At 56.2% G+C, this 13,230-nt stretch overlaps 1 protein-coding gene across 1 annotated transcript in view; it reads right to left on the bottom strand.

Moving 5' to 3' along the window:
* Positions 1-13,145, bottom strand: part of WDR90 (WD repeat domain 90) — a 31,516-nt gene extending 18,371 nt beyond the window's left edge. The window contains exons 1-18 of the mRNA XM_035549000.2: positions 13,088-13,145; positions 12,526-12,617; positions 12,259-12,435; positions 11,559-11,697; positions 10,650-10,820; positions 9,541-9,664; positions 8,684-8,751; positions 7,960-8,069; positions 6,844-7,071; positions 6,193-6,255; positions 5,801-5,869; positions 5,137-5,247; positions 4,882-5,027; positions 4,527-4,584; positions 2,936-3,054; positions 2,567-2,728; positions 1,806-1,921; positions 538-654 (exon numbers count right to left, since the gene is read on the bottom strand). Of these exons, the coding sequence (XP_035404893.1) occupies positions 538-654; positions 1,806-1,921; positions 2,567-2,728; positions 2,936-3,054; positions 4,527-4,584; positions 4,882-5,027; positions 5,137-5,247; positions 5,801-5,869; positions 6,193-6,255; positions 6,844-7,071; positions 7,960-8,069; positions 8,684-8,751; positions 9,541-9,664; positions 10,650-10,820; positions 11,559-11,697; positions 12,259-12,435; positions 12,526-12,617; positions 13,088-13,100 (2,083 nt within the window). The 5' untranslated portion in view covers positions 13,101-13,145. The remainder of the gene's footprint in view (positions 1-537; positions 655-1,805; positions 1,922-2,566; positions 2,729-2,935; positions 3,055-4,526; positions 4,585-4,881; positions 5,028-5,136; positions 5,248-5,800; positions 5,870-6,192; positions 6,256-6,843; positions 7,072-7,959; positions 8,070-8,683; positions 8,752-9,540; positions 9,665-10,649; positions 10,821-11,558; positions 11,698-12,258; positions 12,436-12,525; positions 12,618-13,087) is intronic.
* Between the last annotated feature and the right edge of the window lie 85 nt (positions 13,146-13,230).

Here is a 13,230-nt window from a genome sequence, read left to right as displayed (position 1 = left end):
AAGGCAGAGCAGTCAGCACACAGCCCCAGGAAAGGAGCAACAGCACCTGGAGCACAGCTACAGAGCCAGATCCACATACAGGAAATAAATTCACACAGGAATGAACATCCCGCATGACCTCAAGATTAAGTGCTTGCAGGTTTGAGTCCAGTGACAAATTAGTCTGTGCCCTTTCTAGAAGTCCCTGAGCTCGGCTGTTATGATAATTGTTTCAAACAGAGTGAAGAACCGCTTGACTTCTCCCCTAATTTTTCACAGACAGATGAGCTGTAGGTACAAGGGCACAGAAATCAAGATGGACTGCCTGTTCTCACCCAGGCTCTCCTGCCTCTTGCCTAGGAGTTAGAAGAGTGAACGTGAATAAATTGTCATTGAAGTAAAATACTCCCAAGACAGTCCCCTCTAAAGACAGCAGGCATAAAAAATGCCCTCACTCATGACAGTTACTTTAGGAGACATTAGAGCGGAGGTTTTGCTTCCCAGCAGCAGGCTGGCGTAGATGTGGAGTTCAGAAGGACCAGTCCCAGCTCTACTCACCCGCCTCTAAGACAACGGCCGAGAAGTCCAGCGGCCACAGCCGCAGGTAGCCGTCTTCTGAACCCGTGGCACAGAAGGCTGAGGAGATGCTGATACTGTTTATAGCGATCCCAGAGCCTGAAACCCCAAAAGACACCATATTGTACACCGGCAGAAACACAAAAACTCAAGCTGAGGGCTCCCCCACCCAAGAGCAGGCTCCAACTTGCTCCAGCAGCCAGAAATCCCACTGTGAATGGCTGCAGCGGCTGCCTCGGGTCCCAGCCACCTCTTCTCAGGATTCAGAACGTATTCAGTCCCCTGTCCCTCTGCCAGCAATTCTCTTTACCACCAGTGCAGCTCTGCTTATTCTTGCCAGGCACAGAAACACCTTACTACTTTTTAAACCTTGCCATACTTTTGGTGTGAATGGGATCTTATGGTAAGGGATGTCCTGGGTTAACTGTCTGAGACCCAAAACTGTTTCACTCCTGTGCCTCAAATCCTCTCTGCAGGGTAGCGAGAACTGGGAGAGAAGAACAAGTGGGGGTAATGATACCTCTACAGAAACTGGGAAAGTAACCGATTTTTAGATTCTGGTATGAAGTCTATCAGTCAAAGGACCGAAGACAGCTAGCACTGCCACCACTGACACCCCCAGGGACAGGGTTTCATCTCCTCTTTGTTGTTTTCTCACCCACAAAGTGGGAACTGGAGTTACATACTTCTCAAAGGGGCATGCTCAAGATTAATTAGCTCAATTTGCCAAAGCAAAACATGCACCAAGTTTTAAGATCGAGCAGTCACACTTGAAAGTGAATTCTTCCTGCTGTTAGAATTAATGGACAAGCTGAAAGCTGAACTACTTTGTATACAGCATCAAAGATTTCCCAAACACTTCATACAGGCTGAATAATGAAAAAATCCCCAAATTCATCTTTTCATTGATCTTCTCCACTCTTTTTTTTTTTTTTACATCTCTGCATTAAGATTCTCATCAGTAAATTAAGACCTTGTTTCATGTTTCTAAAAGCAGTGTTTCTCTGAAACAGCAATCAGCGCTTAAAATGCTAAAATTCTTTCTTAAAATGATACTTTGCTGTCCTAAGTACAATTATCTGCAGTGCTTAAGAGGAAAATAGTTAGCTAGCAGTGATCTAATCAACCACGAATAATCTTTAGCAGGAGGTAAGAGGCTGGTTTAATTTACCAGAGGTTCGTTTGAATTCCCTTCTGCCCCCGATGACAGCCGAGCTGCCCCTTACCCCTCCTCCCTGCCAGAGCCCTACCTGCCCCGCCGCCCTGCTTGTCCTGCTGCTGCGAGGGCAGGAGCCGCCGCGCGCTCCTAATGCAGACGTGCTTGTAGTCCACCTCCAAGACGTGGCCGCTCTTGCTGCAGACAAAGCTGAAAAGGAGAAAGACCCCCCCCCCCCCAGGTCAACTGGGTGCCCAAGGTGCCTCCCCGTGAGCTGCCCCACAAATCAGAGCTTCCTGGCTGATTTCCTGCCCCTTTGAAACGCCAGATAGAAAAAGTAAAAGCTCAGCACCGACTTCAGCAAGAGACCTCTCTGCCACAGGACACAGCCCACGGGGAAGGCAGGGGTCGGCTGAGCTGACAGCTCTGCCTTCTTGTAGCAGCATGTGGTAGCAACAAAGGCCTTGCTTTGATTAAAATAATGGCAAAAAAAAGTGATCGTCTGACTGTATTTAAAGGATATGTACCACACCACTCCTCCTGTCAACAGAAAGCTAACCCCAAGCCTTAGGACAGGGGTGAGAGTCCCTAACTATGGCAAAACATCAGTACCACGAGAGGGAAGGCTCCTTTCTTGGGCTACTCTGCCAGTAGCTGAATCTCTTTTGGGAAGCAAAGCATGCTGAGAAGGGAAGAAGCTCTCACGGCTGCAGGGGAAATCCAAGCAAAACGCCATGGTCCCACAGGGGAAGGGAAAGGTGGGTGCTATGGCCGGGCTGCGCAGAGCCTCAGCAGAGCCCTGCCCCTGCAGGGCGGCCCGAGGACGGGCGAGGGGCGAGCCCAGCAGCCCCTTACAGCGTGCGGTCCTCCGGCTCCCGCTCGGCCGAGTGCCCCTCCTCGAAGGCCAGGTCGGTGAACTCCAGGGAATGGTACTCGCCCAGGTTGACGGGACAGGAGCGCAGCGCTCCGCTCCGCACCCGCCACAGCCTCACGTTGTCCCGGCCGCACGACACCATCCTGTCACACAAAACCACCCTGTCACACACAACGGCGCCGAGGAACGGCAGGGGACTCATGCAAAAGGTCAGTGCTGACGGCGGGGGCCAAAAGCAGGAACGGCAGCAGCAGCGCCCTGCTCCTGCACCTCCCAGTGGCTGCAGCGCCACGAGCCGCCTCCAGCCATGCCAGACCCGGGGCTGTCCATTTGGTTTCTTTGCTCCCTACCTGGTGTCGTCAAAAAAAGCAATCTTCAAGGTCTGGATGTCCACATCCGTGTGCGCTTTGGCCAGCACAACCACGTCTCCGCCACAGGTCACCTGGGCAGTGTTCCACACCACCACCACCTGGAGCAAGAGGACAACATGGCATTGCTGCTGAAACACGGAAACCTTGGCAGCAAGAGGGCTTCTCATCCCAAACAGCTGCACGTACTGTGCTTTGGGCACAAAGTACCAATAATGGAATTGAAGGCGTGAAAAAACCCACAAACTTCACATACGGAGGGTTAGGACTGTTCGAACTGCTCGGCAAAGCTTCACTGCAGTCTACTTGTCCGGCACCCAGCTACAGGTTCACAACCCCAGGGTTGCCTGGCGGTGCGGCTCACATTTGGGGAAGAAAATACAGAGTGGGAGCTCTGCTTTTGGAGTTGTAAGAGCTACGCTGGGGCAGAGATGTTCTGCGAGAGCTGGAGGCAGCGTGTGCCTGCCCGCACTCCTTTCTCGAAGCACACCGCTCAGCTCCAGCTTTGCTCGCGATGTCCATCACATGGGGTAGCAGAGCCAAGCCACGCAGCAAAGCAGTGGCAATGCAGCCTGTGATCTTGGGGTACGCTCAGAGCTTCCCCTCACCTCGTGGGGTGCTCTCTGCAGGTCTTCCACCACAAGGACTGACAGACTTGGAGAGGTCACCCCCAAAGGAACAGGGACGATCAGCGAGGACAGGCAGGTGATTTAGCTCTCTCAGAGCAGCATTAGAAATGAACCCAGCATGGCCTCGGAGGCTAAGGATGATCGATGTGCCACCCCAGAAGTGCTCCTGGCCATCCCCACAGCCCCTCCCAGCCTGCTTCCAGCCCCCTGTGCTGCTTTCAGTGCATTGATTTCCCCTCCCCAGCTCCCACCCGGTTCGTAGAGCTCTGCCTCACGCTGTGAAAAAACTGGAGCAGTCCTGTGGCTGTTTGTTTTTTTCCTGCAGGCAGTAGGCAGTTAGTGATGGCACAGCTAATTGCTGGTAGTTGTCAATAAGGGATTACTGGATGAAAACAGTTGCACTGATCAAGTAAAACCCTGAGACCCAAAAAACAATTTTATTTTTGACTACTATGTGTGGGATCTGCGTCATCCCCTAGCTACATCAGTGGGTGGCAGCTTCAGTGCCCAGCATCCATCCCTTCCAGCACACAGTGCTGGAGCCCTGAAGGGAAGGATTAAACCCCGCATCTGCCTGCTCACCCCTGATGCTATAAAAAAACGGTTTTTGGGCTCCAGTCAGTGCCAAATCTCCCATTTCAACTCCCATTCCTCCACTACGTGCTTGCAAGCCTTCCAGCTCGAAATGCCACACAAGCACATGTCACCCTCAGCTGGGTGGGCTGGAATTGCTGCAGAGATGCCAGGCGATGCTGTGCATTAGACTGCAGCGATCCCCGCAGGGTACAACGAGAACTGTCCTGGCTGGGCTGGTGGCTGGGAGATAGCGAGCACACAGCAGTGGTTTGTCTGCAACATAACTATCTGATCTGAGTGAAGTCCTCTCGTGTCACTTGCTTGGCAGGACAGAGAAAATGCCAAAAAAAACAAGTTTTCGTTCTCACCGTTTTCCCATGCCCATCCTTTCCAACACCACAGAGAACAGCTCCGCTGTAGGAAAAGCTGCAAGAACAGGACACCTGGTGAGACGCAGCACCTCGCACCCCAAACGCATCTCAAGGAGACAGTAAGTCCCGAGGGATGAGCCCAGGAGCTGGCAGCACGTCAGCTGTGCTGGGATAGCTGCCAGCAGGTCTCAGTGACAAGCACAGGCAGCTGAGGGAGAGCTGTAATTCACCCCTGGTTTATCACGCACTAACAGCACGGAAAAGCTGCCACGCTGCGACACCTGGCACACCTGAACGCACCCCTGTGCGCATCTCCTCCGCCCTCAGGCACCGCTCCAGGGCCGAAACCTACCTCAGGGACAGGAGCACCCGGACGTGGGTTTTGAACACCGACAGGCAGCTGCCCCCGGGGAAGTCCCAGAGGCGCAGCAGGCTGAGGGGGCCAGCCTGCGCCGAAGCCAGCAAGGTGCTGCTCCCGTTGAAAGCCAGCGCCGACACCTGCGGGATGCGCCGGGTGGGAGAGCTGGGACAGGAGCAGCAGGGAGGTGCCTGCACCTCGGGTGCAGGCACAGCGCGGCCGTACGCCTTCGTAAGGAGTTACATCTACCTTGTCTGTGTGGCCAGTGAAGAACCTCTGCTCCCCGGTCTGAATCTGCAGGGTTACTATCACAGCGTGGCAGGGGTAGACCACTGCAGAGTTGTTCTGAGTCCACAGCACCTGCAGGACCGAGACAAGAAGGAGAGGGCTGACGAGATGGCACAGAGGTGACCCTGGGCTGGACCCACAGAAGTTTCTTAAACACGCAGATTTGGAGATCTGCTGCCTGTGGGCAGGGGAGAGGACTGCTCTCCCATGCAACAAGTAGGCTTCTGTCTTGCAAGGGAAAACTAGGAGCCCAGCTGACATCCTAGTTAATTCAGCTGATTTACCATACAAATCATGTCTAAAACATGCACAGCCAATATATGGAAGAAAATGTTCTTGGCAGAGCCTTGAACTGGATGAACCAAAAAGACCCTTTTTTATCATTAACAATCCAAAATGCATCCCTGCTTGCAGAAGCCAGGAGATCTGAAAGGCCCCCTGATTTCTGATTCAGCACTGTAGCAATAGAATTCCCATGCACAAACATAAGCTCGTGCCCGTTTGTTACAGAGCAATTCTCCCCAGCAAAAACGTACCAAAAGCGTGGCACTTGTCTGCCCTCCACACCTCTGAAAAAACAATACGTGATTACAGATAAACTTGCAAAACTGCCCAAGTTACTGACACATTTGGTGCTGCAGCCTCCAAAGCCAATTATCTTTCTCAGCTTCAGGATTGGATCTGGTAAGAAACTCTGAAAAACAAGACAGCAGAGTCACCCTGAGAGCAGGACTGAGGCCAGCTCGCCAACTGCTCTGCCATGGCCCTCCGACTATGGGGCCCCGCCACCCCCATTTACTGAATCTCTCTAAAGCAGAGACAGCATTGGTTTCTCCCCCAGTAAGTGGATGGCTTTTATTTAACGTAGAAGTCAAATCCAGAAGAAAGGAAGGTGCTGGGATTTCCCAGCTTTGAGAAGTTCTCCCGCTCCATCTAAGGGGGTTCCAGCCAGCCCCCTCCATGTCCCCAAAATGCCCCAAAAGCAGGCTGCTGCTGCAGGACAGCACCTGATCTTACCCTGCAGTGAGCGGCTCTCCTGCTGGCCAGCACGGCTGCTCCAGGGCCCTTCCTAGACGCGTCCTGGGCAAATCAGTAAACACACAACCGGCTTAATGTCAGTGCATCCAAACACAGGGTCCCCCTTTCAAGACATGTAACACCCAAGAGGAAAGAACTGCCAGTCAGAAAAAATAATGCCAGCAGAAGTATTCTGTAGCATTAACTGAAACTCCATTCTGAAGCTTGTGTTCCCTCTGCTGTTTCTGCTGGGCTCAAAACCATCAGGCACAAATGTCCCCACGCCACTTGTTCAAGCAAGCCTTCAGCAGCCTGGACACCATCCCCAGTAGGTGTGGGAGGGTGCCGAGGGGGTCCACGCGCTCAGCACAGCCCTGGGAGATGGAGCAAGCAGCAGGGGGCAGATCAGCGTCTGGCAAAACCCAGCCCTGCTGCTGGGCACCAGAGGGACAGACACTGACTGAGGACGTGGCTGCAGAGGAGCCCTTACACATGCAGCAAGCAAAAGCCTTGCCCCAAGCCCCTTCTCCCCTCGACAAAACCGTCCTGCGGTCAAAGTCTCCACCAGAGCAGAGCCGGGGGAAGCACTAACGAGAGCCACAACCACCCCGACAGGACGCAGAGCCCGGTCGAATGCGAAGCTAAGCCCACCTCCTCTGAGCCCACGCGGGCGATGCGGACGGCCTGCTCGCTCCTCCGGTGCGCGTACACGTGGATGCCGCCGTCGCTGACTGCCGGGGACTGCCCTGAGTCCCCCACGCCGTGTAGCCTCCCGTTCTCTGCCTCCTGGTCGCCAGCACGCATGGCTCTCAGAGGCCCTGGGGCTGCCAGGTGAACCTCAGGGATGCTTTTTGTAACTGCAGGACACCGGTGCGGCATCTGTAAAGGGCAGAGGCTCAGACACAGACCAGCCCTCCTCACAGTGCCTTACACCCACTGCAGAGACAGGGAGACACCAGCGTCACTCCCGAGAGACTCTTGTAAAAACTCCAAACGTTCACGAGTGATACAAACGAGGAAGGAGTAACATGGAGGGGCAGCGTGCCTGCCACCTAACTGTCGGCACCTACCTGGGTACCAGCCACCTGGCACCAACTGTGCGGGCTTCAGCTCCTCCCAACACACCAGAGCCCCAGGAGCCCCAGCTCCAAACAGCCTCCAGATGAGCCGCCCTCTTTCCACGGAGCAGGGGAAGCCGAAGGCACCTCGCTGACTCAGCACATCCCAGCTCAGGGCTCCACTCATCAATTTCCCCCTCTCCGCAGCATTAGAAGGGGAGCTTTTCCCCTCTCCAAAAGCCCATCGCCAGCTTTCTGGTGCGAGAGCCCGAACGCCAGCTCCTGCATCGCTGACAGCGGGGAAGGAGCGATCACGGTGAGGGCAGCTGCCTGCAGGCCCAGCAATCCCGACCCCACGTGCTGCTCTGCTCCCTGGGGGCACCCCATCAAGTTCTGTAGTCTCCAGTCCTCGTTTCCTATCTTTAGTTTGAAGACAAAAGTATTCGCTGCCTCCACTGACATGGGGATGGATGTCTAGAGGTTACGAAGCACTTGGCATTTATCCTGTCCCTGCTCTGTGCTACGCCACACGGAACCACCGAGGCACTCACTGCGGGGCTGTGCTCAGCAGACCGTGCCCAGATCAGGCTGCGAAAGACAAAAAGCAGCTTCTACATCCTAAATAAAGGAACTAAAAGAGGAGACGTAGGGAAAACTCCACGTGAGGCAGAAAGGCAGAAGTCACACCCTCCCTCCAGGGCACGCTTACAGCTCTGGGACTGGTGATCTGGTGGATGAGGGACAGTCGGTCACGGACGGCTTTGGTGAGCGTCACCGGCTGGGGCAGCTGGCGGACGGGGTCCTCCGAGGGTTCGCCACCTGGATGACAAGAGGAAAGGGCTGGACTCTTTTGGAAGCCCTCTGGCCTGTTAGCTACCTGCTCCTGCAGGAAGGAAACGAACAGCCACATCAGTCAGCTTCTGCTGGAGCCTAGGAAGGTGTGGGAATGAACTGCAGTGAAAAATCCCCGAGTCCCCTGATTACACGGTGTCTGAAACTACATCTGTTATTAAACAGATATTGAACAGACAAAATATGCTGCAGATTTGCTGCCTTAGGTAGGGAGGGAGAAGGGAAAGGACTCCAACCCCAGGAGACTAGGGGCTGTTTTCTCAATGGCTCTATAAGAGGAGTCCACAGCAAAGCTTGTTTAAAATTAACCATCTTTCACAGCCACGAAACATCTTTGCTCCAGCCACCTCCTAAAACTCCCCAGCACTTCCAAACAAGCGTGGGTGCTTCAGCTGACCCATGCCAGTTCTCAGGGTGAAATGCTGGGGCCTCTCAGGTGCCTCTAAACCTCTGGTAGAAGTTCTCTCAGCATGGATCCCACCAAGGGCTCTGGACAGACGGAGCCCCAGAGGCCAGAGCACGCTGCTCAAGCAAACACGCAGGACTGGCATGGCCTCAGCTGCTGCCCCTGGCCTTCCCACCTGCTGCAGGACCGGAGCAGCTCTTCTGGATGGAGTCATATGGCAGCTTGGACCCTTCGGATGGGAACCTGAGCAAAACCAGAGGAAGACACCGTGTAACCAGGCCTCTGCACAGGCATACAGCAATCTCACGTGACACCTTACGGTCTGGCCCAACAGCCTTTCTCAAGGGCAGTTTAGCTGGCTGCCTCCTACAAGATTCCTCCTTTTGCCCCTTCCTCCCCTGAGCAGTGAGACACTACAGCATCTCCCCACTCCAAACCACCCCACTCCTTTTCAGGGCTAAGCTCGGCACTGCCTGCTTTAGGCAATGCTGCTAAGCAGTGACTGTAACGAGCCACGATTTATGAACGACACAGTTCTCTGGCGAAAACCTCAGTGCAGATGGGAGCAGAGCACTGAAGCTGAGGAAGGCACGCTTACATCTGCCTGCCTGACGAGGCGTTGAGGCTGATCACAGCTCAGCAGCCACCGGGAGCACCCTTGAATTAGCAAGAATTTGAAGCGCTCCTTAGGAACAGCATGCACGGAAGAAACATTTGCATTCACCTGAGTTAGCCACGGGGGCAAATCCAGCAAGAGACTGCTGATAGAGAGGACTGGCATTAACACTAACCTCTGGCGGGCCCGGGGCTCATTTTCCTGCCCCAAAATATCAGCGATCAGCAATTTAGGGCAGACTTACTAACAACCTCTAAGCACCAGAGCTGGGGCAACCAAAATGTTTTGAGCCCCAAGTCTGTACAAATCTGTCATTCCTTAACTGTGCTCATCCACCCTTCCTTCCTACAGCAACCTGCCCCGAAGAGAGGTGTAAAAGTTCTGGCGGTGCCAAAAGGAGCGCGTAGCGGGCGTACCTGATGTAGTCGTAGTGGTCGTGCCACTTCTCCCCCTTGGGCACTGGGAAGGCCATTTCCCGCGGCATGGGAGAGACCCCGTGGCCGGCCAGGTTGGCTTGTCGGGCCTCGGAGAAAGTCACGCCTGGCAGCAGGAAGACAGAAGATGAAATTCTCCAAGGCCCGTGGAGCCGGCTGAAATGACGTATTTCCAGTGGGACACACGACTGCCCTCTTTGAGGACTTCCAAAATCAGAGATTACAACTGAAGCGAGGTCTGTAACAAACTAAGACGCCTTTGCATGGGAATATTGCTGAAACTCTCAACTTCCAAAGACAACATAAGAGCATTAACATTTGGTATCCAGTTATCAGACCCCCAAGCCCAAAATTCACTTAGTTTTCTATTATTTTCCATAGTTTCATTTGATTTGTGCTAGGACTCTGTTCTGATTTTCTTGTCTTGCTTCCTTGATGCATTTGTAATTTCAAGAATGTCTTCATGATATAAGAAATTCCAAGAGCCTCTTTCACTGCATGCAGCATCTGTAAGTTCTTTCAGCAGACTAGTAAGTCTGGGAAGATTTCCAGCAAAGAAAAAAGAAAAGTTAGACACAAAGGTTTTAACTGAAATAACTCTGTCACACTAAGCGGGTGAATTAAAAAAGCATTGGAAGATTCCCAGATATCAGAGACAAAAACCACAGGCTCTTTGGACAGATAAAAGCACGGGCCTAGGAGAAGCAAGCCTTGGTAACACCTTTTTTTCCCCCCAGAAAAATTCTAACCTTAGTAAGATATTTAGCTTTTCTTGAATCATTCGCTTTTCCAGCTGGAAAACGAGATGACACTTTCCTCCAGAGAGGTCATAAGACTGCAGTCACCAGTGCACGAGACCTGCTAACAACACACCTGGGGTTTTGTCCCTTCCACTTCCTCTCACTACTAAAGTCAGCCTAGCTTTTGATACGGACGCATTCCCACGCTCACGGGCTAAGAATTTAAACCGCTTGATCAGGGCTAATTGCCCTACAGGAATCGCATCTCTAAAAGCGGCTCTAAAAACTACGGGGTACATCCAGGCTTGGTTTAAATCACAAGAACGCCACCCCAGAGTCTCAGCTCCTCACCTGGGTCAAACACCAAGTCGCTCGTGCAGATGTTTCTCACCAGCAGGTTGGAGCAGAGCTTGATGCTCTTCAGGTGGCTGTAACGCCGGTTGAGGTACATGGAGAGGATGTAGTGGAGATCAAGCATCAGGCAGGTCCAGCGCACGTTAGCAGGGGCTGCCCCCACCAGATCTGGAGAAGAGAACGGCACGTGGCAAAAGCAGCAAGGGAAGACGTTACGATGCTGCAAACCTTGGACCGTGCTCCTCGCAGAAGAGGAGACACAAGGTGAGTAGCACACGCCCGGCCTGCCGCACCCCTTAACGCACGCATCCCGTCGCCCCTCTGCCTCGTGTATGCTCATTTCCCTGTAGGAAACCCATCTCCTTCCCCGTGCAGGCGTGCAGCCTCGCACCTCCCTGAGCTACGCCCAGCCCACGGCCCGGACGATGCAGCCCCTGGGCCGCGGGCTTGCTGGCGCTCAGCGCTTGTGCCTGGCTGACACAGCCACGGGAAGCACCACTCGCTCAGCGCGCTTCGCCTTTTGCCCTCGGTGCCCGAACCGCTGAGCTCCCCAGGGTCCCTCTGCAGCGCGGGGAAAGGAAGAAAACCCCAAAGCCCTCTCAAGTAAACACTACTTATCGCCCACGATTTCCACCAGGCTCAACCTGTCTACTCCAAATGAGCAGAGATGTGAGACCAGAGAACTCATCTCACCGACACAGCACTCGGCTCTGGGACGGACGGAAAGACAGACGGCCTCGCTGCCCCTGCACCCGCACACCCAGCCTGATGCTGCGCAAGGGGCTCCTGGCCAGGACACTGCGCCCATGCCACCCGGGTGCTCGCCCTCCTCACGCCCGTCCAGCTGGCTCCTGCACTCACCATTCCCTTCGGCTGCGTCGCGCCTGCCCAACCCCGGCTCCTTACCTCGCCTGGAAGCCCCGGCTGTGCTCTCGTCCAGCGAGCCTTTGGCTGCTGCGCATACGAAGGGGAACTGGAGCCACGTGGCTGTGGATTTGAACTCCTTGAAGAGGTTGGAGAAGGAGATGCGCACCACCTGGTTCTCCTGAGAACAGACACGGGCAGCGCTCGGTCACCCTGGCGGCTTCGGCCGGGATGTGCTGCCGAGCAGAGCGTCCCCCGGGCACGCGAGCTGCGTCCCCTGTCCCCTCCAAGGCTGAGAGGAGAGACCCAGAGGTGTCACAAGAACAGGAACCGCCTCAGGCTGGGACCCCCCGCCTGTGATGATGAGGACCAGCTGCACTCGAGTGCGCTGAAGATCAGAGAGGGGTTTGTGTTAGAGGGGACCTTGGTGCCCAGCTGGTCCCAACCCCTTCCCCGGCCCAGGCTGCCCAGAGCCCCGTCCAGCCTCGGGCACCGCCAGGTCTGGGGCTCACAGCGACTCTGTGCAGCCTGCGCCAGGGCCTCACAGCCCTCTGAGCGAAGAATTCCCTCCCAACACCTCACCTAAATCTCCCCCTTTTAGTTTAAAGCCATTCCCCCTCATCCTACACCGCACCTACTGACAAAGACCCCCCCCCCCCCCCAGCTTTCCTGCAGGTACCGGCTCTGGGGACCCCGTGCCCCGGGCAGGATTGCACTGCACCACCCGGCCACGCTCACGCACCTGGGTGGCCACATCCAGGTGCACCACGAAGTGCTTGCGGGGCAGGGGCCTGAAGAGCAGGTAGAGGTAGCGGCCCCGCAGCCCCAGCGACTGCGTGCCGGTGCGGGGCAGCTGCAGGTAGTTGCAGGCGGGGATGGAGCCCCGGATGCGGTACACCGTCCCCTTCAGCCTCTTGTCCTGCGGGAACCGGGGGAGTGGGTGCTGGGGGGGGGGGGGGGCCAGAGCCTACAGCCGGGGCAGGGGCCGGCCCCCGGTGCCCCCCGTTACCAGGCAGGCGGTGACGTCCCCCTCCTTGGCGGAGCGCTTCCACTCCTCCACGCGGAAGTGCTTGAAGACGTTCAGGTAGGGGCTCTGCCACGCTGCGGGACGCGCTGCCTGGGCACCGGCACTGGGTCCCCCCGCACCGGGACCCCCGGCACCGGGAACCCCCCCCCCCACACACTCACCGGGATACCCCCCTTCCGCATCGAGACCTCCCCCCATACCGAGCCCCCTCCCCGTACCATGACACCCCCCGTACCGGGACGTCCCCCTCCCGCACCGGAACCACCCCCTCCGTGCCGCAGTCCCCACGCACACACCGGGACACCCCCCGTACCGGCATCCCCTCCTCCCGCACCGGACCCCCCCCCCCCGCCCCACCGGGACACCCGAGCCCCCCTCCCGCACCGGAACCACCCCCTGCACCGGGACACCCCCTCCGTACCGGAGCCCCCCCGCATGCACCGGGACCCCCCCCTTACCGGGCCCCCTCCCCTGCACGAGGACACCCCCCTCCCATACCGGGACACCCCCGCCCCCGGGACCTCCCCCCCCCCCCCGCCCCTACCCGCCGCCGCCATGACGCGCGCCCCCGGCTCAACCGTCCCGCGCGCCCGCCGCCAATCCGCGCGCTCCCCGAGGCCACGCCCCCTCCCGCGACCACGCCCGCCGACCCCGCCCCCACCCCCGTGGCCACGCCCAGCGACCACG

The sequence above is a fragment of the Cygnus atratus genome, chromosome 15 (assembly GCF_013377495.2).
Source record: "Cygnus atratus isolate AKBS03 ecotype Queensland, Australia chromosome 15, CAtr_DNAZoo_HiC_assembly, whole genome shotgun sequence".
Lineage (NCBI taxonomy): Eukaryota > Metazoa > Chordata > Aves > Anseriformes > Anatidae > Cygnus > Cygnus atratus.
This window is presented reverse-complemented; position numbering and strand designations above follow the sequence as displayed.